The sequence below is a fragment of the Sorex fumeus genome, unplaced genomic scaffold, assembly GCF_029834395.1.
Source record: "Sorex fumeus unplaced genomic scaffold, SorFum_2.1 ptg000063l, whole genome shotgun sequence".
Classification (NCBI taxonomy): domain Eukaryota; kingdom Metazoa; phylum Chordata; class Mammalia; order Eulipotyphla; family Soricidae; genus Sorex; species Sorex fumeus.
The window spans coordinates 33881433-33906778 of record NW_026606120.1 but is presented as its reverse complement, the minus strand read 5'-3'; the positions used below and the strand labels follow the sequence as shown (position 1 = coordinate 33906778).

Genomic DNA, 25346 nt, shown 5'->3' with positions numbered 1-25346 from the left:
ACAGTGACAGTTATAAGTTGATGAGTAAGTTGACCTTAGTCAACTAGATTTCAAGTTATCAAAATAACTTTTTAAAAAATGAATTACTTTCTCTGATTTTAATCATAGTAAACAGAAGAAGGAACACTCTTTTGAGAACACCATGGGTGGTATGGCTTGGGTTTTCTGGGATTAGGTTTTTGGTAAAATTATTTGTTCAACTGGAGTTTCAGTTTATATGTATTTGGATTCCTGCTCAGCTACTATTTAGTTGGGTAGTGTTGAGCACTTACTTATTCTCCACTTGAACTTCAGGTACTTAATCTTCTATTAAAGAGAATTGAGCTAAGTGTTGGCTCAGATACATTTAGTGCTCAGGTCCTTTGGTTAAAGTGAACTGCCTGGGCATCACTGTGTGAGTACCACAAAACTATCTTGTCTGTGCCTTTGTGGAACTCAGAAAAAAGTGCTGCTCAAGAGTGGACACAGACTGTTATCACATGCCTTAGGGAATAAATAACACTTCTATTAGAACACAAAATGTTGTTCTGAATGCCAAGAGCCTTCACTTCTAGCTGACCTCACTCATACCTCTGAGCACCATGGTCAATATCCAAAATCCAGTGGTGCACATGATCACCTTCCTGACCACTCTGGAAGATTCAGTGGAACTGTAGCACTGAATCAAGTATTCTTTCTCATTTCATAGGGCTGGGAAACAGTGTAAGACTCTGTCTCTCAAACAACATGAACTAATAGTGGAAGACCATTCTCCCAGAGGAAAATAGGTCATAATCACCTTAAGGAGGAGAATGGACGCTGAGCAGACCAGAAAAACATTTTAAATGTCCATAAGTTGGTCGACAATAATTATATTCACTATTGGTTATTTTTCTGTAAGCACACTAAGTGTTTTATAGCATTATAGTTTCCTGTTCAATTTTTACTGGGTATGCATATTCTTTTTATGCTGAGTGATCAATGGCTTTTTAAAGCCTCCAGATGATGTGATTATAAATTTTATATCTCCAACTGTTGTCTGTAGCCTTACCACTAAAATCTTTGATGTTATATTATTCATTGATCTTTTTCTGTGTGATCACAGGGTTTCCCAAATATGTGGGACAACCCTCTGACTCCTTTAGCAGAGAAATGCTTTGATTTACTAAAACAAAGTATCATATATCGGTAGGCACTGACTTTGCTAAGTAACAAAGAAAACAAATTAAAGGTTAGCTTCTAAGTATTCCACACCCCAGTTAGCCATGCTGGTTGGAAACATGACTAACAGTACTAAGTGATTCCAAAGGTGCCATCTGGAAAGAGTATAATTCTCTATTGAAGACAGGGATAGAACAGTTTTGAGGGCAAATGGAAGTCCAAGAAGCCACCAACTATTGAGAGCTGTGAGGCAGGGAGCCACAAAGCCCAATGTCATTTTGGATTTGGAACATTTACCTAGATAGCTAGTGAATCTCTTTGAGAGAGACCGAGAAATGTTGCTGCCCTCCAGTGCTCCATCACTCCCTTAATGAAGTTGGGAGATGCAGGAAAGAATGATAAAATAGTCAATTTCTTCTCTCACCTCCTTCAAAATCCAGTGCTGCAGAAAGCACTCCAGGGGCTGGAGAGATAATACAGTGGGTAGTACGCCTCCCTTGTGCACAGCCAACCCAGGTTTGATCCCTGGCATCCCATCCTATGCTCAATAGGATTGGTTCCTGAGCACAGAGTCAAGAGTAAGTCCTAAGTACTGCGTGGTTTGGCTCCCAAACCAAAACCAAATAAACAAAAAGGCAGTGTAGTGGACTCTTAAGTTCTTTCCTCTTTTGTTCCCACTCCTGCTTCTGAACAGTGAGAACATTTCATGAAGATTCCTGGGATAAGCTAAGGGTCTGTTAGGATGGAGCAGAGACAACCCTATGGAGATGCTACCACAGGGCTCCAGGAAATGTATAAATGGGCAAAGCTCATCTTTCTGTTTCCAGTCTCCTGTTCTTCTGCCTTTTCTATCTCAGATTTTCTCCTATCAACCAATCACACTGATATTCATAGGAGTTGCCGCTTTCATAATCCTTTAAACAGGTGTCTGCTAAGTCTCCTGAAAAGATTAAACTGGAAAGACCTGTTTAAGATTGTGGATTGGGAAGTGAAGGAGCTTCTCCAAGCTTTATAATGCCAATGGATAGAAACACTGTCTCTGGAGCTCTTTCTGAGACTGACCCTCTGTGAGCTGCTTATGTGGCTGCTGTTGGACTGAGCTGTCCTTCTTTGTCGTCCATGTAAAATTCTCAGGGATAGTTGTTAGGTTTCCCAGTGGGTCCCTGATCCAACTCATGTGTGAAGTGTCTGAAGGCTACACTACTTGTGACTACAATAACCTAGAATCGGGAGTAGCTGCAGAACCTCAGTGTTAGTTCTAGGATTATAAATAACTTTCCTCAATGTTTTATGACTTTTTTGGAGACATTAACTTTATGGGGAAGAAACTGGAGACCTTCACACAGTTTATCTAGGTTGCCTCATTTGGGCCCCAGTCAGACTCCATGTTACTAGAATTATCTGCAATAAATGTCAACAGATTTTCCAGGCCATAATCTGTGATTAGATTATTATGATTCTTCTTACTAAACCCCCCTGTCCACTGCTACTTAGTTCCTTTGAAAAGGCTTACCTTTGACCCTTTCTTATAGATGACAGAGCTAATTCTGAAAAACATGGAATCAAGGTAAGTTCTTTCTTTGAAAAAAAAAGCATAAAACAGTATGGTTTCCTGCTCTGGCGGTTAGCAGGAGTGAAGAGGGAGTGGGGGAAAGGGTTAATCTAGTTGCTACTTTGGGGGAGTTAAAACAATGAGAAAAGGACATGAAGATTATGGAAGAGAACATTGTATTCTGTGGCTCATTTACTTTGCAAGCAGATAAGCATACTTGAAGGTCAACATAGGCTACAGGGTAAAATTGAACTGGTATCATCACATATTGCATTTAAGAAAAAAAATGACTCATGTTGAACATAAAAGAAATTTCAGAATTTGGCCTGTGACTAAGGCTATCCCTATGTTATTATGAATTTCAACTCTTGTCAGAATGAATACTGCAATTTATTAGCAAAAATTTACCACCCTATCAGTGTCTGTCTTTATTCCATGTTTTTATCACCCTGTTGCCATATCCTCTTGGGAGCTGGATTTTCTGCAGGTGGTATTCATTAAATGTGAGTGGATTATAGTTTTTTTTCCCTAGAAGAAGGGGCTTGGCCTCATATTCTAATTTACAGTTTCTTTGTTATTATGGATTGAACCCGGCTAATTAGGAAGGATGAAGGATATTAAATTTCAAACGTCAGGACTCCAGAAGCTTGTGTGGGTATGTTAAGTACATTATGGATTGTTTCAAGAAACTAGTCTGTATATGACATCTGTCCTGTCATGAATGAGGAGGGTCCCTGAGCTTCTTCCTCCCAGTGAGTTGGGAAACTGTATTTTGCTGATGGGGTTCTTTGTTATAGCAGTGCCACCATTTCCAGTCACATGTCCCTGACTTCAGCTGGGACATGTGATTGAAAATGGTCAGAGGTCTCTGACTTTCTTTCCCAGCTCTGGGCAGTAGAGTCCTGTGCTTGTGGCGGTCTGCAGGAAAGAGACATTTTCCAGTGATCAAAAGAGTCCCTTTCTTCGCTTCCTCCCCTGGCTGCCAGGAGGCAGCAACACTGCCCAGCTTGCTTCTTTATTTTCAGGCAGAAAGGGCTCATCCTGAACATTTCTTCTGGGGTGGCCCTCTTTCCCTGGCCTCTGTATTCCATGTACTCGGCTTCCAAGGTGAGTGATAATGTGCAACCCAAATATCTTTCTTCAAAGCTTTCACTGTAGAAAGTTCCTTTGGACCATCTGGGGCGCTGGTAGACAGGCCTGGAGAAGCAGGCTTCTAGGTTCCAGGCAAAGATAGTCTGCAGCTGAGGGGAGCACACCCCCTGCTGGTCATGCACCGCAGGAGCAGGGCAAGGCCAGTGCCATGTCCCTCTGGGGGAACATCAACTTTTTCCTGCTGCCAAAGAACATTATAGCGTCCAGTCCGGGAGGCCTCGCCAGGTGTCTCAGGGCCCTGTTTATCAAAATAAACCCGAGAAAGAGCAGGTGTTCAGACAAGAAGAGCTTCCTTGGGCTGATACATCTGTATGCAGTGGTACTCAGTTTAAGTATTGACCCATAAATGTGTGTATTCCCACTGGTCATCTTCACAGACCAAGAAACGAAGTCTAGAGTCCGAGTCAGTTGGCTCTGACAGAAAAAGCAATTTCTAGGTTCTTAGGCTTTTCTCTTTGCTCCAGGCTTTTGTGTGCACATTTTCCAAGGCACTGCAGGTGGAATATAAAGCAAAAGGAATCATTGTTCAGGTAAGGTCGACATTACTGAGCGCTGGATACAGAAACTGGGCTCCCATGAAGACTGGGTAATGGCCAGCTGTTGGATGACACCACAAGTCCCTGTGACCATCCTGGTTTAAGTGTGATCCCAGTCACTTTGTTTGCTGCTGTCCTCTCTCAGGGCCCTAGTGATGAAAGAAGAAACGGTCAAAGGTCAGTCATTGGCCAGAAAAGGTGTTGATTCTCTAGGTACCAGGAAGGAAGTTGACATCATGTCAGCTGTGGAATGGGTTTTTCCAAGGGTTAGGTAGGTTTTGTCAGTTTGAGTGGTATAGGCCCTTTCTAGTAAGTGCTACTTTGTCATAGAAAATTAAAGTCAGTGGTGGCCTTGTGATTGTGGTGACCCTGACTATTACTGTTACTTAGTAATGAGCATTAGTCTGTGTCCAGAGCAAGCGGAAAGGCATAGGAGAAGCTTTGGTTCTTGTCTCAGCTGTTTGCTCTTTTTCTCAGCAAAGAAGCAATCACTGCTCTTCTTCTGACCTAGAAGAACATAATTTTGGGCCATCATCCAGCTGGCCCATTTATAGGTCTGTCTGCAAACAGTCCGCCCTGCTTGAGAAAGTCATCTCTCTCACGCTCAGAGTGAAAGATGGAGCATCCCCACCAGCCTTATCAATTCTTCCCTCTCTTCTTGAACCTCAGGATGCTCAATTCAGGATTTTTAACTCTTATTTTTTTTCCTAGCCAAATTGGAGCCTGCAAAATCTTTGTAGGTCTTCTTGGTCTCTGATTGACTTTAGTTTTTCCATTGCAAATCTACCTGATGTTTTTTTTTATTTTTATTTTAGACAGTATGAACTGAAGTATTGAAAATGACAGGTTTTCTTGCATGAAACATTCCATTACTATACCCTCTACTGTAGTGTCAGCTTTCTCCACCAAAGTCCCAATACCTCCAAGGCCCCCAAACAGTAGCGTGCTTTCTACTAGAAACCAGTTCTTCATTTCTGCTGCCTATTCAGTATTTGTTGTTTCTCTGTCACTTTATATCCCAAATATTAAGGTAGTCGTTTAGTGCCTGTCCCTCTCTTTCTGACTAAACTACACTCAACGTGATACTCTCCAGCTCCATCCCTGTAGCAGCAAATTGCACAATTTCATCTTTTCTTACAGCCACATAGTATGGTATATATAGCATAGTTTCTTTATCCAGTCATCTTTTGGTGGACACCTGGACTATTTCCAGATTTTGGCTATGGTGAATGATAATGCTTTAATTACTTGTCTGATCCAAGAACCAGGGATGAGGTGAATTTTTCCTAAGTCCTCAGACTATATATTTTAACTTTCTCATTCACATATAAATAATAGGAGAGGAGTGACAAAAAACTTCATCCTGGAACGCTGGAAAATAGGACTTCATGGGTAGGAGTTATTTCTCTTGGGAGACATTTTGCCTTTCAAAGCCACAAAGATCCCACTACCCTGGGTTTTGAGCAGTGGCATAAGAGGTGCATGCCCCTCTTTCTACACCCCCTCCCTGCATTCATCTATAGTGATAGACTGTCATGGCAATGACCTTGACCTAACCATAGGAGACTGTTGTCAGTATCACAACAGGCTAAGTGACAGTGTTGTTGAAGGGTCAGTGATTGCCCATGAAATTCTGGCTTACCAAGAAAGATAGGATTAATAGTTTCTGAAACCTGGGAAGGTCTATTAATTTTTCTGTTACTGTTTGCAAAGAAGTTTTTTTTTAGCACATTATTGGAATTTTAAAAAGCCACAGTCAAAAATCCTATCTCTCAGGTGCTTATAACTTAACCAGTCCCAAGATACACCTTATTTAGTAAGCATAGGAGTTAATGATAGGAACATTGCAAACAGAATTGTCTTTCAGACAGATGTAAGTAACAGCACACAGGTAACTGAGGACATAAGCAGACTCAGATTATGTTTGCCACACTTTGAAGATAGAAATGGAGAACTTTGGTTGTCATTGCTCATTGCTTCATTATCATTTAGTATCCTCAAATGATAGAAGGAAAAGAATTGGGAGAATAAGGGATGATAGAGCAGGTTTAAATATCATGGATTAGTATATTGCTCCTGAATTTTGATTAACATTTTCCATTATAGGTGCTGACCCCATATGCCATTTCAACACCCATGACAAAGTATCTAAGCACCAACATAATAACCAAGACAGCTGATGAGTTTGTTAAAGAGTCACTGAACTATGTAACATTTGGAGATGAAGCCTGTGGATGCCTTGCTCATGAAATCTTGGTAATTGATATTTGTTTCTTTTTTCTGACTCAAAGTAGGACAGCTATGTTGGAGTCCTATTAGGATCTAGTTTGCTCTTCTGTGATATTGAAATACTCAAGCATTCTCCTCATAGCAAGGATAGTGAGTGGCCAAATACAGTGGAAAGGCATCCAGGAAAACGGGAAGGAAGATAGGAAATCTGAGTGCTCAGTCCTACCACTGGCTATCTGAGCTCCCTGCTCAGGAATAAAGAGCTTCCTGGTGACTTGAGAAGGAAAAAATCCAGACATAGAGAGCTTTCCTGTAGGGATGGCTATCTTCCTTGGCCCTCTGTCCTAGCAAATATCTAACAATCTGCTCTCTAAATAAAGCAAAACTCTTTACCTTGTAGACTCAGTGGTTTCATTGGTGTGCAAATATTCCCTAAGGTGATTTAAAACTTCTGACATGTGTCAAGGCACATGAACTTAGGATGAGAGCTCTTTTTAGCAAGTACATGCTTGCTCTAATTCACAATAAATTCCATCGGTCGTAGAATAAGGTCGGATGGCATTTATCACAAGGGATTCTCACCAGTCCTGGTCTGTACATGAATTATGGGTGTGAGTCACAGTCAGTGTTGCATGCAAGCATCAGAACAAGAGCAAGCAACCCAGGTTTCTCTCTCTTTTCCTTTCTCCTCCCTCTCCCCTTTCCTGCCTCCATTCCTTTCTTTTTTTTTCTTCCCCTTTTTCTTGCTAGAAGGACTCATGGACTAATGCACTAAGTCTTCCCAAAACAATGAGCTACTTCCTGGAATTTATGGAGATAGGCCAGTGACACCAAATTCTGTCAGTTACTTTCTTTTTTTTAACTGTATGACTGCAACAACAGACAGCCACTAATTTAAAATTCTACAAAGAGGACTTGTAGAAGAACAAATAAAAGTTCTTCTTTTTCTTTTCCTTGCTTGGTGGTGATCAGGTTTTTTCTTACTGCAGATCACCATTTGCTTCATGGCAAGAAAAAATTAATGAAATTTCAAAAGAGTTTAAATTTGTTGAATTTGATCAGATAAATTGGCCACTTGGAAAATGTACTCTGTCTATTATTTAGAGAAAAATGTTCAGTCCTCCTGGGCACCTTTCTTCTTCCTGTCATTCTGAGTTCACTCGGGGAGGAGAGTCCCACTGACCTGCTGGTCTTTTAGTGTAAAGGAGACTGTCCTTGTCTATCTGGTTGATACTCACTTTACTGATTTGTGGCTGTGGAGAGAGAGGATGATGACTGTCTGACTCCCCAAGCTGCTGCTGGTTTCAGTTCTGTTACAGACCCTCCAAATTTCTACTACCCCCATATTTAGCACAGATACCAGTCTATGTACATTGTGGTTCCTAGAGAACCTCCGGCCCTCTTCCATGCATCAGGGAGGGACGTTGAAAAAACATATCTCAGAATATACCCAGCCACATAGCAACAATGTTCTGTAGTTCCACTGTAAAAGAATTAGGAGAAATAACCATTCCTACATCCTTGATACAACTGATACTTTATGATCTATCCTTCAATACCGCTTTATACTTGAGCACTTTTCCTCTAGTACCGTCTACTTGTCCTGGAGCTCAGCACTCCTGACACCCAGGACACACCCACAGCACATCTTCCCCTTTTTCTCTTCCACTATCTTTCTGGAATCCCATTTTAATAGAACTTTGGTAGAAAAAACACAATGAACTTCTGCTTTGAAAAGAGAATGTGCTCACCTAGAAAAACAAGGCAAGGGTATTAGAATTGTCCCAGGGTGATCCTACAAGTGACTGCTTTGGTATCTGAGAAAGACTTAATTGCTGAGAGGATTCAGAAACTTACCTTCAGTAGTCAGAGAAAAAAAAATACACACTATGGAAGATGATGAGTAGGAAATAGGTTTTAGTTGTCACCCTCTGGCTTTTCTATCTCAGACATTTGTGACTTTTCTATTTAAGGCGAACTTTCTTACTATGATCCCATCCTGCATCTTCTACAGCAGCTCATTCCAGAAGATTCTCCTGACTCACTATGTGAATTACCTCAAGCAGAACAGCAACATAAGCTAGTCGGTGGTCTGCGACCTCTTCCCCATGTCCCACCACTCGTTTTCTTCGAAGCACAAGACCCATGAGAGGACTGTGTTCCTCATTCCTGGAGCTTATCTAAAATTAAACTTGTTGGCATTGGACTCAAGTCTAGGGATCTTGGGGAAAGTTGTGGTATGTAATCACCATGTGGTATATTGGGGTGGTAGGGTTTTGTTTGTAAGAAGAGGTCTGTGGGTAAAAGTGAAAGAATTTCAGGGATTGTTATAAATATGGGGTGCAAAGAATGTTTAGTTCTCTATATACTGGGGGCAATTATATAGGATAAGTTGCTATTCTTGCTATGTGAAAGAGTATCTGAGGTCCTGACACTTACAAGAGAATTCTGAAGTCCTAGAGCACTTAATTGTTTCTCATTTGGCTCCCTAGAGATTCAGGAAACTATCTAGGGGGAGATGTGGAACAACAACTGCATCAGACTAGCATCTAGGAACTTATACATTTCCTCTGATGCAAAGTCAGCTTTATCTATTTTATTTATACTTGAGGTTCTGTAGAAGATTGTGCTTATAAAAAGGTTACAGTTTAATGACAAATTTAATACAGTATATACAGGTACTACTTTATAATAATATACACCTAAAACTTACATATTATAAAACAATGTTACTTCAATTTTTTTAAGTTGTAAGAAGGATATGCTCTTTAAAATTAGTTTTAAAATCATTGCTTGGGCCAGATAGATAGCTCAGTAGAACGGATGTATGCTTTGTATATAGTGGACCGATGTTTAATGGCTGAAACTTCATGGTTCTCTGAGCCCCTCCAGGAGTGATTCCTGAGCACAATGTCAATGGTAGACTCCAAGTACCTTCAGATTTGGCCACCGAACCAAATAAAAACTAAAATAAAAACCAGTACTCTCTTTGAGGACTTTATAACTGTCTCTGGCTCTTGAGATGATATCCTGAGAAACTACTAACCTTCAACTATTGAGCACATTTCAGCAGGAATCATCAGTTGGTGCCTTATTTTGGCTGGCACTGAGCAAGAGTGGTTTTTCCAGGACCTTATACATCCTTTGCTGCCAATTCTTGGTGTCCCATATCTTCTCTGAGATCATTGTTGACATTTATGGAATAGATAAAGAATTTGTGTGTTACTGCTCTAGTTTTAAAAGGAGTCTTTGGGAGTTGTCCAGATTTTACTAATTCAGCATTGCCTATTAGTCACATAACTACTAAAACATTGCATAGAATTTCACCTTCGAAAGTATAAAATAATGGCACTTGTGATTATTGGTTTTGGGCTTTGATTTTGAGGATTACTTCACTCAGTGTTGTAACATCTAAAGTAAAGAAACTTCCAAAACATACTGAATTAAAAAGTAAAAGTATAACATTAAAACCTTTGGTAATCTTGGAAAGTGTGAACTGATATTTATTCCTCTTACTAAAACATATCTTGGAGACGTCTGAGGAGAGCTTTCATTAAAAAATCATCTTATTTTGGGAAGAATTCAATATTGTAAACAATAATTTATAGTATCATTTTAATGACTTAAACAACGGTTAGTTATGGATTTAATACATAAATCATTCCAGCATCACACCCTCTACCAGAATGTCCACTTCCTTTCACCACTATCACGGTTTCTGCCCTACCTCATGCCTCCTCCCCTTCCTTCCTCTGCCCCTGCTGTGGTAAGATCATTTTTATAGACCAGTTCTCTGATCTCTGGCCAGTTCTTTCTGGCCTTTGGGATTTTATAATTTCCTAATATGTTTCATTATACCCCATATATGAGGGAGATCATATATAGATACAGAGTGATCTGTATCTCTTCCTCTCCTTATGATTAACTTCTCTCACCATGATGACCTCCAGATAAATCCACACAGCAACAAATTACATGATTTTGTCTTTTCTTATGGTCATGTAGGACTTCATTGTGTGTATGTGCCATAGTTTCTTTATCCAGTCATCTGTTGGACACTTGGGTTGTTTCCAAACTTTAACTACTGTGAATAGTGTTACAAGCAAAATAGGAGCACAGCTGTCTTTTTGCAATAGAAATTTTGGGCCCTTGGGGGTAAATACTAAGAAGTGGAATCACTGGTTTAAAATCTCAATTAAGTTATACTGAGAAAAACATAGGTTAAAGATTTCATATCATTGAATTTAGGGACATCATCAAAGATTCAATACTGTTGGCCAAAGCAAAGATCAATTGGACTACATAAAACTAAGAAGTGACTCACAAATAAATCTCGGAAGAGAGCAACACACTGCAGAGATGTTCCTTCACCACATGCCAGGCTGACTTCATTGGGGAGCCCCTGAGTGGGCAAGTGTGTCCCTCTGCCTGCCCCAAAAGAACCCTGGAAACCACAAACCACCACAAACCCAATCACCTCTATCCTCACGGCTGACCTTCACAGGCTCATCCTGTGCCCACTATGCATGAAAATGAATCTGCTGAAAAACCCAGGTATGCGGGACTTGTGACTGAAATCTCCAAGCTTGCATGGAGTCTGAAATTAACCCTCTCCTCCCGTTTCCCTGGAAGTCACACCCATAAACTGCCTCTGGGTACCACATAAGCACATTAACAGCCATAATCCAGAGACTCACAAATAAATCTTGGAAGAGGGTAACATGCTGCAGAGATGTCTCCAGACCCACAAATTACCATCCAGTTAAAAATTTAACTCCAGCTTTAGCACCCAAATTAAAATTTTAGAATTCCTGGGAAGAAGATCCATATGGATATAAAAATACTCCTTTACCACACATGAATGGAATTCTTTTTGTATTCCTACTCAATTATTCATGTTCTAATATTTTCCTTTAACATCAGTTATATTTGCATATAAATTTAGAAAATCTCTAATGCCCTGCTATAAAAATGTACAATTTTACCATTAATCTTATGTAAGATGAATAAGACTAATCATTACTGAACAAGAAGAAGATAGAGGGGTGTTCTATCAGAGAGTTGGCCTCTGAAATATTTATGTGATTAAGCTCTTTTGGGAAGTGATTATAAAAGTGCTTGGAAGAGAGAATGTATTAAAGAGTAGGAGACAGAATACAAAAGTATTTATGAAGAACATCCTCTGACACAGCATTTTTTTAGAAATGGTGGTAAAAAAGAGTAAAAAATGAGGAGAGATTTCCACCCTCCTCCTTGTGAGATTGTATGGGTAATGATACTTTCGTGTATAATGATGTCTAATGGATGTTACAATATCTATCAACTAAAAACTTTGACCTAATTCTCGTAAAACAAACACACATTTCTATCATTGACCAAATACCAGCTAGAGGTCAGTATTAGACAGATCTTACACTGGACTCCTTCATAACTTTAAAATAATAAGTACTACTAGCACCAGCACCAATAAAAGAGAATTATAAACCCTAAAAAAAGAAAACTAAGAAGCTTCTGGACCACAAAGGAAACAATAGCCAGAATCCCAATGAAATCTCTGAGCAATCCATGAAAGCTGCTAAAATTCATGGATACATGACTAAAAACACTGGAAGACCTTAGGAGACGTGTGAATATTGGCAGTTGCTCCCACACCCCACCACTGTAACCACACAAGGACTCAACTCTGCCACTCCATAAGTATTCTATGCAGAGACACCAAACTGTGAATGATTTTAGGTATCCTGGTCTCAAACTGAGAACTAGTGTCTTCTTAGAGTCCAGGTGAGCAGCTTCTCCCTACCTGCCCCACCTCCCATACTTCCAGGAGCTCTGGTACCCATGTCCATCTTCCATAACTACTTCCATGTAGTCTCATTGGCCCAAATTACAGGCTCTGAAGTCTCCAAATAGTGTAGCTGCATACGCAGCCATACCACACCTCCTATCTCCCCAATAACGACATTTCAGTAGGAGCACACCAAATTAGATGAAAAAGTAACATAGGAACTAACTAAACTCAACAAACAAAATCAATAACACAGAGGGCTCAACTAGCAGCAAACATCTTAACAAATTCTTAGACAAGGACTCAACAACACCATGATCAGATAAAACAATTTTCACATAAAAATTGATTTCTATGCTTACTGATTTCAATATTAGGGATGTGTTATATAACCAATTTCAATCTAGAATGTTATGAACATTATAATGAAAGATTGAAAAACAAATAATAACTGGAATAAAAAGACATAACACAGGCTGTGAGAATTCACCCACCTACTTATCTGACAAAGGGTTAATATTATATAAGATATATAACACTTGTAAAACTTTTTTTTTAAACTTTTTTATTGAATCACTATTGAGATAGACCCTTACAAAGTTGTTCATCATTGGATTTAAGTTGTGCAGTATTCCAGTATTCCAATACCCATCCCTCCACTAGTGTACATTTCCCAATATCAGTATGCCTAGGTTACCAACAATCCCCCACCCCCAACTCCCTTCCTGCCTCTGTGGCAAGTGGTTTTCTTCTCTCTCTCTCTCTCTCTCTCTCTCTCTCTCTCTCTCTCTCTCTCTCTCTCTCTCCTCTTTTGAGCATTGTGGTTTGCAGTATTGATACTGAACACTTGTAATATTTAACAAGATACAGTCAAAATAGAAAAGATACAAAAAGAAACTTACTCAAGGAAGACATACAGATGGCCAATGGGTATTAGAAAATATGCTCTCCATCCCTTATCATCGGGGAAGCGCAAATCAAAACAACAATCACCTCATGCTGTGAGGCCCAAAAGCAGGCTCCTCAGCAGCCATGACAAGTTGCGGCTAACATTAAGTCTCAATTAGACTTCAGTTTCTGTTTCTCTAGAGCAGGACTTGCAGTTTCTGGTAGACTCCCAGTTGAGTAATGTGTCTAGATAAGGAATTGGGCAGTTGGGTCTGGCCGGTCATTAGGAGTCACTGTCCCCTCCTTAGAAATTGTTGCTCACCAATCCTAATTGCTGACTACCATTGTAATAGGGCCAATGTTAAAAATAGACTGGTATATAAATTGCTTCTTAGCTCTGAACCCTATATAAACTGCTTGTGATGTGAAGTTGGGGTCCTTATCAAGTCTCCACTGCATTGGATGAGACTTGGACCCTAGCTCAAGCTAGCGCTGGCTTGGGTGAATAATAAAGTTCCTTTGCTTTTGCATTATCATGTGTGGACTTGGTCTTTCCGCGAGTAGGGATCTGAAACTCAGGCATAACATTGGCTGGGAAGCCCTAGTGGTTGAGTTCCCTCCACATGCGATACAGGAACTTTACACAAGTTTTGCCAGTTTTGGAAAACCAGACTGAATTGGCCAAGTTTTGCCAGTTTCAGAAAACTGGAGTTTTGCCGGTTTCGGAAAACCAGACTGAGCCAGATCTTTCTTCCATAGAAAACTGGCATGGAAGGGCCCAATCTGGAAGACCGGCAGAGGACGTAGGCAGATGCCCTGGTCAGTCGCTGGTCGGTAGTGTGGGAGACATCCCATTACTCCTTCCTGAAAAGCCCAGAGACTTTTATCCTGATTCAGAATCTGACTCTGAATCTGGAGCGCACATTGTCAGGAAGTCTTTTACAGCCGTTGTATGTCCATTGTCTGAGTGTCATATTCTTGTTCAGTCATTTGCCCTGTTTCTTGTGAGTCTTTTTGTCTTTGGCCCCCTAATTCACCATCTAGTCATGGGTCAGAATCAGTCAGCTCCACTTCCCCTTGTGACTATTTCAGCAATTTCAGATTCAAGGGCAGCAACCTCTCCGTAGAGGTGAAGAAAGGTAAACTGATAACTCTGTGTTCTGCAGAATGGCCAGTCTTCAATGTTAGCTGGCTAGCAGAAGGTACTTTTGATGTGGGGACCATTCTGAAAAGTAAAAGGTAAAATTTTCTTTCCAAGACCAGGAGGACACCTGGACCAGACCCCTAACATCCTGATCTGGCAAGAACTGGTTGAGATACTCCTGCCTGGTTAAAAACAAGAGCTTTGTGACACAGTGAAGAGATTTTAAAAAATAGGCTATTTCAAAACAAAATTTTCTCATGCTTTCATAAACATTGACAGTCCAACTAACGCTGCTATTTAAAAGTTTGGTGAATACCAATAGCCTCTTTCTGTGTCTGAAAGAATATTTGAATTATAAAATTGTTAAAGTATCTGGTGTAAAAATCTTATGATTTGAGATAATTAAAAACTTCAAAATTAAGCCAAAGAAGATTTTCCTATGTCTCATAAAGTTGATGATAGTTTTCTTATTCTGGTATTTTGATGTATATCTGTATTTGCACTGGATTATTAGAATGTGAGTTGAAATTAATGTGGTACATGAAAATAAGTTTAAAGAAAATGTGTTAAAATGTGGGTTTCTAAAGTTATAGAATTGGATCCAAAATTCATACCCTATCAGTGTTTTAATTTGATTTCTGAGATTGTTGGTTAGCTAAATTTCAAGAGCTACTGAAACCACAGATTTGAGCCTTGATAAAAATTAAAGATATTGGCCTTTCTTGCTGAGGCTCCAGACCAGCTTTCTTATACTGAAAAAAAGAAGAGGCACTTTTAAAACTCAAGCTGCTACAGGCAGCCTCCTTGGCTTTAAGTTTCTGAAAACTGGGAAGTGCATGAGTGAAGTGCAACGCCCTGCACCACCCTAGCAACTGTGGGTGATGCCCAATGAAAAACGACTATCCCGTTGTCTGTGACTGCTTTAATTTTTTATGTGTTTCCCTAGAAATTGGAATTCTAAAGATAAAGTTTCTAATGTAAAGTAAATTTTTGCTAAGTAGGTATATGTTATAAGATCTTTAATTGTGAACATTGTAAACCTTTTGAATATCTATAGGAATGATGTAATACTTTTGAAAGAATACTGCAGAGGTAAATGAGGTAATGATTAGTAACTCTCCAAATTTCTTGGTAAATCAAGCAATATTAAGTTCAGTAAATAAGAAGGTTAAAACCTGTGAGATCTGATTATAAGAAGGAAATATAAGTGTATATTTTAAGTAAAAGGGATCATGGATGGAGATACCATTAGTGGAAAAAAGAAAAGGAATCCTGTTGAAGTGAAAGTGGTTTTGAGGAACAGATTAGAATGAACATAAAGTAATGTGTAGAAGGCTTGAGTATGTGAAGAAATGTGTGTGTAGGTTTGAGGTTTTGTTTTAAAAAAGAAAACTGCGGTCGCTATGCTGCTGGTCTTCTCTATAGGTTAGTCTCCTCCTGCCTCAGGGCAGCTTTATAGGACAGGGGACTAGCATCTGGGAGTGGTTGGGGTTGTGGCTTACACTGTAGGGGCGTGACCTTCGTAGAAGTGGGCGTCGGCTTATGTGTAGCTGGCGGTATATTCCCTTTCCCCAACAATCTGGACTCACATCCCAACCTTCATCACCTAATTCTGTGCAAAATGTACTGGCCACCTCAAACACAATAGGACAATAGTCCACTGGCCTACTCCAATTTCACCAAAAGACCAGTGTACACAAGAAGCTGTACAAGCCCAACATAAAAAATGCATCGTCCAAAGCTTTACCAGATGCTTATGGTAAGTCTCAGAAAGATGCCTTAGAGGAAGTACGTATCCTAAAATGGAAAAAAGGTGACAACCATTGACCGAGCCCATCCAGAATCATTTGCCGCAATAAGAGGGAGTGGTGCTAGTGAACTGGATGGTTTCATCTCCATACAACCACAACAACATGAAGAAACAGCACAAATTCCCACTATGAGGAGAGGATGAAGAAAAGAGTTCAGAAACCTCAACAGGGGTTACTCACAAATATGATCTCTCCGATAAAGAATTCTGAGATGAAATGCTGAGGATGTTCAAGGAATTCAAAGAAACAATGGAGCAGACATCCAGTAAATTAAAGGAGGGCATTGAAGAAACAGTGGAACGGACAGCCAACAAAATACAGGAAGAAATGAGAGCAGAAATAAGAAAGCTGCAATCAGAAGTGTCACTAATACTAATAAAAGTTTCATTAGGTGAAATAAAAAACTCAGTGGGTGCCCTCAACAGTAGAATGGCTACAGATGAAGACAGAATCAGTGAGCTGAAAGATGAACTGCAGGAATCATACAGGCAATAACAATGGGAAAAGACCTCAAAATAGCTCTAAGGCAAATCAGAGACTTTGGGGGTGACACCAAGAGGAACAACATTAGAATCATCAAAGTACCAGGAGGACAGGGAGGGAACACCAATGAAAAAGCCACAGTTAAAGAAATCATTGCTGAAAAATTCCCAGAATTAGAGAATGTAGGCATCCAGATCCAAGGAACCAGAAGGGTGCCAGCGATAAAAGACCCTAAAAAACACTCCAAAGCATATCATAGTCAGAATGATGGATGCCAGGTATAGAGATACAATACTGCAAGCAGCAAGGTCAAAGAAGAAAATCACACACAAAGGAGCACCCTTTTTATAGCAGACCTTTCAGAAGAAACCCTCTAAGCCCGAAGACAATGGTGGGACATAGTGAAAAAAACTCAATGAAATGAACTTCACCAAGAATGCTTTATGCGGCTAAACTCTCACTCAAATTCAAAGGAACAATTCACCACTTTGTAGATAAACAACAGCTCAGGAAATTCATAGACTCAAAACCAAACTTAAAAGAAGGACTAAAGGGGCTCCTGTAAGACAAGAAAGACACCTGCAAGCAAAACAAACCCCTACAGAAAGATGGCACAAAACCCCATGACAAGAATCTATCTCAATGTCAATGGTCTAAATGCGCCAATTAAGAAACACAGAATGGCAAAATGGATTCAGAAACTGAAACCAACATTCTGAGGCCTACAAGAAACACATCTGAAAGGTCAGAGCAAACACAGACTCAAAATCAAAGGATGGTCAACAATCCTGCAAGCAAACAACTCCGTCAAAAAAGCTGGGCTGGGCTAACCTCACCCAGGTACACACCCGGCGGCAGGGCTCCTTTCCGGTGCTGCACATCTAACTAGAGAGAGGCTGGTTTTCATCTTTGATCTGCAGGGGATGGGAATTGAGGCACACTGCACACAACCAAAGGCGAACCGTTCAGGGCACCCTCTGTTCACCTCACCCAGGTACCCACTCAGCGGCAGGGCTCCTTCCCGGAGTCACAGCCACTAATGCGGCTGCAAGTTATTCTCCCCCTACATATCCCATAGGAACCATAAGTTACCCTCTTAGATGGAACTTTCACTAGGTTAGCTAAACCACCAGAAACACATTAGCCAATAATTCATTAAGCCCACCTCAATTAATACTGCATCATAAGCAGAATAGTAACAGTGAACGTGAAGGGCTAAACCACACAGGTCACAATGGTAAAGCAACGCAGAAGCCCACCAAGCTTACTTACTGAAGAGGCTAGCCCAGAAGACCCCAACAGTAATGAAGTGCTAGAAAACCTCTCTGACAGGGAATTTAGAAGAGAACTACTGAGGATGCTTAGGAAGCTAAAAGAAACAATGGAAAGCAATGCCAATAAAAGACAAGAGGATTTGAAGGGAGAGATGAGGAAAATGCAAACAAAATTACAAACAGAAATGTCAGACCTGAAAAACCTGGTAGGCGAATTGAAAAACTCAGTGGAAGGCTTCAGCAGCAGAGTAACAGCTGCTGTTACAGAGACTCTCCAGAAAAGAGCAGAAAATGGAAAAGAGACTCAGAATCCAGGAACAGATGGAACGAGAAGATCGTGATGAAGCCAAGAAGAGTAACATAAGAATTATTGGAGTCCCAAAGGGACAGGAAGAAAAACCTGATGAAAAATAAACTGTCAAAGACATCATTGCTACGGCATTCCCAGAGATGAAGAAAACATGCAACCACATTTAGGAGGCCCAAAGGGTACCAGCTAGAAGAAATCCAAATAAAAATACCCCAAGACACATCCTGATCAAATGACCAAAACCTTAGATAGAGACAAAATTCTAAAAGCAGCAAGATCAAAGAAAGAAATTGCCTATAAAGGAGTATCCTTAAGATTCACAGTCAATTTGTCTGATGAAACCCTCACGGCTTGAAAACAGTGGTGGGATATAGTGAAAAAACTCAACGAAATAAATGCCTCACCAAAAATACTTAACTCAGCAAGACTCTCATTCATAGCATAAGGAACACGCAGTTTCACAGACAAACAACAGCTCAGAAACTTTATAGACTCAAAACCATGGTTACAAGAACAACTACATGGGCTACTTTAAGACAAGACAGGCCCTTAAAATACACCAAATTTCAACAGAAAAATGGGACAAAATCCCATAACAATAATCTCTCTCAACATCAATGGGCTAAACACACCAAATAAAAGACACAGATTGGCAGGATGGGTTAGAAAATTTAACCCAACATTCTGCTGCCCGCAAGAATCACATCTCAATAGTCAAAGCAAACACAGGCTCAAAGTCAAAGGCTGGAAAACAATACTACAGGAAAAAACTCCCATAAAAAAGCTGGGGTAGCCATCCTAGTATCAGACTACAATATTTCAAACTGAAGAAGGTCACAAGAGACAGTAAAGGTCATTTCTTATTGATCAAGGGATCTGTACAACAGGAAGAACTTACAATACTAAATGTATATGCACTTAATGAGGGACCAGAGAAGTACTTAAAACAACTACTCAAAGACTTGGAGAAAGACATTGATAGCAACACTATACTAATTGAAGACTTCAACACCACTTTATCACCTCTTAATAGATCAACCGGACTCAAGCTTAGCAAGGAAATACTTCATCTGAGGGGGAAAATGAAAAAAAGGAACTTAGGAGATATATACAGGACACTTCATCTTCAAAAAGCTGAATACACATTCTTCACAAGTGTGCATGGGACATTCTCTAAGATATACCACATGCTGAGTCACAAAACATAGCTCCATAAAACTAAGAAGATAGAAATTGTATCAACAATCTTCTCAGACCACAATGCACTGAAATTGGAAGTAAATCACACACACAAACAGAAAACTAAATCAAACACCTGGAAATTAAACAGCTCACTATTGGACAATGAGTGTCTTAGAAAGGAAATCAAAGAGGAAATCAAAAGATCCTGGAAACAAATGAAAATGAGGATACAAGTGACAAAAACTTATGTAACACAGCAAAAGCTGTGTTAAGAGGAAAGTTTATCATCCAACCCCATCAAAAAATGGGGCAATGAAATGAACAGAAACTTCCTCAAAGAAGAAATCCAAATGGCAAAAAGGCACATGAGAAAATGCTCTACATCATTAATCATCAGGGAGATGCAGATCAAAACAACAATGAGATACCATCTCACACCTCAGAGACTGGCCCACATCCAAAAGAACAAAAGCAACCAGTGCTGGTGAGGATGTGGCAAGAAAGGGACCCTCCTTCACTGCTGGTGGGAATGCCCACTGGCTCAGCACTTTTGGAAAACAATATGGACAATTCTCAAAAAATTAGAAATTGAGCTCCCATTTGACCCAGCAATACCACTCCTGGGAATATATACCACAGAGGCAAAAAAGTATAGTCGAAGTGACATCTGCACTTGTTTGTTCATTGCAGCACTCTTTACAATAGCCAGAATCTGGAAAAACCTGAGTGCCAAAGAACAGATGACTGGTTAAAGAAACTTTGGTACATCTACACAATGGAGTACTATGTAGCTGTTAGAAAAGATGAAGTCATGAAATTTGCATACAAGTGGTACTACATGGAAAGTATCATGCTAAGCGAAATGAGTCAGAAAGAGAGGGATAGACATAAAAAGATTGCATTCATCTGGGGGACATAAAGTAATAAAATAGGTGATTAATACCCAAGAATAGCCGAGATCAGTACCAGGAGGATTACTCCATGGCTTAGAGGCCAGCCGGGCATGCTAGGGGAAAAGGCAGCTCAGATAGAGAAGGGAGCACCAAATAAAGGGTGTTTGGAGGATCATTCCAGGATGGGAGATGCATGTTGAAAGTAGACTATGGACCAAACATGATTGCCACTCAATGCCTCTTTTGCAGACCACAACACCCAAAAGGAGAGAGAGAACAAAAGGAAATGCCTTGCCACAGAGGCAGGTTGGGATGGTGGGGATGGTGGTGGGAGGGATACTGGGATCCATGATGGTGGAATATGAGTACTGGTAGAGGGATGGGTATTTGATCATTGTATAATCGAAACCCAAGCACAAAAATTTGTAAGTCTACAACTGTACCTCATGGTGTTTCACTAATCACTGTCACTGTCCTCCCGTTGTTCATCGATTTGCTCGAGTGGGCCCAGTAACGTCTCCACTGGAGACTTTGTTGTTACTGTGTTTGGCATATCGAATACTTCACGGGTAGCTTGCCAGGCTCTGCCGTGCAGGCGAGATACTCTCGGTAGCTTGCTGGGCTCTCCGAGAGGGGCGGAGGAATCGAACTCGGGTCAGCCATGTTGGCTGCGTGCAAGGCAAACGCCCTACTGCTGTGCTATGTGAGGGCGATCTGGCTGTGACATCTGTCACCCCATTGATCGCCAGGGTTGATTCGGCTGATCTGGCTGGCTAGGTGGGTGTCCCCTTCCTCCCTCACTGCTCCATGTGCGTCCCTCCCGAAGCTGCGCGCTCGGTCGAAGAGGACGGCCTTCCCAGAATAGAGACGAACCGGTCGTCGGTCGAGGGTATACGAGTAGCTGCGCTCCCCTGCTAGAACCTCCAAACAAGCTCTCAAGGTTTCACTAACAAAAATTTTTTTAAAAAGGAGGAAAGTTTATAGCTCTACAAGTATTTCCGAGGAAGGAGAAGAGAGCACACATAACCTAACCTCACAACTTAAGAGCTTGGAGAATGACAACAAAAGGAGCCCAATCCGAACAGGGGGAAGGAAATAATAAAACTCAGAGCAGAAATTAATGAGATGGAAACCAAAAAACAGTCTGAAAGATCAATGAAACCAAGAGATGTTTCTTTGAGAAAATAAAAAAAATCAATAAGCCTCTAGCAAGACTCACAAAGAAAAGGAGAGAGAAAACCCTAATAAACCAAATCAGAAATGAAAAGGGGGGCATTACAACAGAAACTACAGAAATTCAAAGGATCATCAGGGAGTACTTTGCGAAGCTCTATGCCGCAAAACACAAAAACCTCTAGAAAATGGATAAATCCCTAGATTCCTATAGCCTCCCAAGCCTTCCTCTTCCCAAGAAGACCTGGAATACCTGAACAAACCATCACCATCAAGGAAACTGAAAAGGTGATAAAAAGTATCCCCAAGCACAAAAGTCATGACCCAGATGGATTCACTAGTGAATTATTCCAAATCTCTAAAGTGGACTTAATCCCATTTCTCTTTAAGCTTTTCCACAAAATTAAAGTTTCAAAAACACTTCCAAACAGTTTCTATGAAGCAAATATCACCCTGATACCAAAAGCAGACAGGGATACCACAAAAAAAGAGAATTACAGGCCGATATCCCTGATGAACACAGACGCAAAGATCCTCAACAAAATATTAGCAAATAGAATCTAACGACTCATCAAAAAGATCATACACCATGATCAAGTAGGATTCATTCCAGGGATTCAAGGATAGTTTAACATTCAGAAACCGATCAACATAATCCATAATATTAACAAAAGAAAAGATAAAAACCATATGATCATATCAATAGACGCAAAGAAAGCATTTGACAAGATCCAGCATCCATTTATGATGAAAACTCTCAGCAAAATAGGCCTCAAAGTGTCCAAAAACCAGGAGCCAAGATCTCTCCCAGCCCTGAAGAAGGGATGGAATGGACTCCTGACTGCCAGGACACTCCTCTGGTGAGAGGCCAAAGACCACATCCAGTTCAACATGAAGGCCCTATCTGTAGTTCGTTGTGGGACCTGATCCTCACATCTTTTGGCCAAGCCTGGGGTTAGCACTGAAGAGAGGTAAAACAATAAATTCCGTAGTATTTATTATTTTATAATTTATTTATTATATTCTAAAGATTCAGAGACTATAAAATCCAGCTCCCGGAAAAGAACAACGCAGAGTCTCCTGCCCCTGCGCCTGGCTGTCCTCGCTGGGGCCCCTTGGAGGGGAGTGGATTGAGTTTCCCTCCCCGCCCTGACCAGGGCTCCGGCAGCTGAAGACCTCCAGATCCAGACACCACCATGCTGAGACCACTTTCCACATGCATGAAGGTACCGGCAGAGGAACAAAGGCATGCGGGTCCCGGGGCTGAGATCTCCAAGCCTGCTCGGGTCAGGGCTGAGCATCCTCCACCCAGATCCTCCAAATTCCAGTAGGCCAGGGTCACACCCACCAACTGGCCCCCTGGCTCCGTGTAATCCCATCAGTGGCCAAGACTCAGAGACTATAAAATCCAGCTCCCAGAATGCGGCTGCGCAACATCTTATTATGACATCTTATTATCCCATTCCTACTTTAGACAAACTGGCAGGCTACCAAATGTAACCTCCTGCCCACATGGCAGAGTCTGGCAAACTCCCCGTGGCGTACCCAATATGCCAAATACCAGTAACAATGATGGGTCTCATTCTCCTAACTCTGAAAGAGCCTTGAATATGGCACTTTTATTAAAAAAATCTCAGGGCTAGGACGAAGGAGACGTTACTGGGGCCTGCTCGAGGCAATCGACAAATAACAGGATGGTCGTGATCATGATTTATTATATGTCGTTCCCAATGTTCTCCCTTCCGAAATCCGACATGCTATTTCGTTGGTCAAGAAACGAACAGCACCCGGCCCAGACAAGGTCAGACCTGAACACCTGAAGAATCTGCTGTCAGCACTCATCAATACGCTGGCTCAGCTCTTCACACACTACCTGTCTGAATGCAAGGTTCCGTCCCAGTGGAAAACCAGCAGGACTGTACTACTGTACAAGAAGGGAGACATCCATGACATTGGCAACTATCGCCCAATCTGCCTATTGTATGTCATCTACAAGCTGTTCACTCGAGTCATCCTGAATAGGATTGGCAGAACACTAGATAAAGGACAACCATATGAGCAAGCCAGGTTCCGCAAAGGATTCAGCACCATTGACCATATCCACACGATAACCAAGCTCATTGAGGTTTCTCGGGAGTTCAAGATGGCGCTCTGCCTAACGTTCATTGATTTAAAGAAGGCCTTGCTTCTGTTGAGACGGAAGCAGTCATTGAAGCCCTAGCCAATCAGGGCATTCAAACTTAATACATCAGGATCCTCCGTGAGCTGTATTACGGATTCACTACCAGGATATCACCATTCTACAAAGAAGTGATCATCGATGTCAAGAGAAGGGTTCAGCAAGGTGAGAACATTTCACCAAAACTCTTCAGTGCCACCCTCGAGAACATCATACGACGACTGAAATGGGAAGGAATGGGAGTGAAGATAGATGGTCAGCAACTACACCACCTCCGCTTTGCTGATAACATTGTTCTAATAACACCAAACATCAGCCAAGCGGCACAAATGCTGGCCGACTTCGACCGTGAGTGTGGAAAGGTCGGACTACAGCTGAATCTTATGAAGACAATGTTTATAAGAAACAACCTCATTCCTGATGCTCCATTCGCTCTCAATGGAATGACCATCTCCGAATGCAACAGTTATGTGTACCTAGGTCGAGAAGTCAGCATGATGAATGACCTGGCACCTGAGTTGCGTAGGAGGAAGAGAGTGGCTTGGAATGCCTTCAAGAATGTCGAAGAAATAGCTAAGAGAACGAAGATCCTCCGGCTCTGGGCACATCTCTTTGATTCCACTGTTCTTCCTGCATTAACATATGTGTCAGAGACCTGGGCCCTACGCAAACAGGATAAGAAAGCTATTCGGGTCTCCCAAAGAGGAATTGAAAGAGCTATGCTTGGAGTATCACGTTTCACTCAAATGAGAGAAAGAATCCGGAGTTCCGACATCCGTCGACGATCAAGAATCAGGGATGCTGTCTCTTTTGCCAAGGTGTCGAAAATCAGATGGGCTGGACACATAATGAGATTTGGAGACGACCGCTGGACTAGAGCCGTTACCAACTGGATTCCACGAGACATCAAAAGACCGCATTGCTGCCCACCTACCAGATGGTCAGACTTCTTCATCAAGACCCTAAAAGATCGGCTTGAAGCTCTTCGTGTTCCTAGAACGAACAGACGCCATTGGGCTACACTAGCAAGTGACAGGGATAAATGGAGATGTTGCTGGAGCCTGCTTGAGCAAATCCCGATTAATGGGAAGTCAAGTGATCAAGTAATCAAGTGATTTATTATCTTGCTTGATGGAAATATTTTTCGTCGCACCTTGCAATGCTCAGGAATTACTCCCAGCTCTGCATTCAGAAATCACTCCTGGCAGTGCTCAGGGGACCATATGTGGGATGCCAAGAATCAATCCTGAGTCAGATGCCTGTAAGACAAGTCTTCCATCCCCTATACTATCTCTCCAGCCCCTGGATGGAAGTTTTCATCAGTGATTTACTGAGGGCCAGGGTGATAGTACAGCAAGAGGGTGCTTATTCTGCATGCGGCTAATCTGGGTTCAAACCCCAGCATTCTAAATGGTCCCGTGAACACAGTCAGGAGTGATTCCTAGTCCTGAACACTGAGAGATTTTTTTTTTTCATAGTGTACCTAAGCTAGCGAGAGTATCCGGCTCTCATAGAGAGCCTGGCAAGCTCCCTGTGGTGTATTCAATATGCCAAAAACAGTAACATTAACGGGCCTCATTCCCCTGACCCTGAAAGAGTCCCCAACATGCCACTG

General features: G+C 41.2%; 1 protein-coding gene across 1 annotated transcript in view; it reads left to right on the top strand.

Annotated features, from left to right (window-relative positions):
* HSD17B3 (hydroxysteroid 17-beta dehydrogenase 3) overlaps nucleotides 1-15412 on the top strand; it is a 74289-nt gene extending 58877 nt beyond the window's left edge. The window contains exons 7-13 of the mRNA XM_056126480.1: nucleotides 2673-2707; nucleotides 3718-3799; nucleotides 4309-4374; nucleotides 6487-6636; nucleotides 8583-8692; nucleotides 14327-14521; nucleotides 15373-15412. Coding sequence (XP_055982455.1) covers nucleotides 2673-2707; nucleotides 3718-3799; nucleotides 4309-4374; nucleotides 6487-6636; nucleotides 8583-8692; nucleotides 14327-14521; nucleotides 15373-15412 — 678 coding nt within the window. The remainder of the gene's footprint in view (nucleotides 1-2672; nucleotides 2708-3717; nucleotides 3800-4308; nucleotides 4375-6486; nucleotides 6637-8582; nucleotides 8693-14326; nucleotides 14522-15372) is intronic.
* The last annotated feature ends 9934 nt before the right edge of the window (nucleotides 15413-25346 follow it).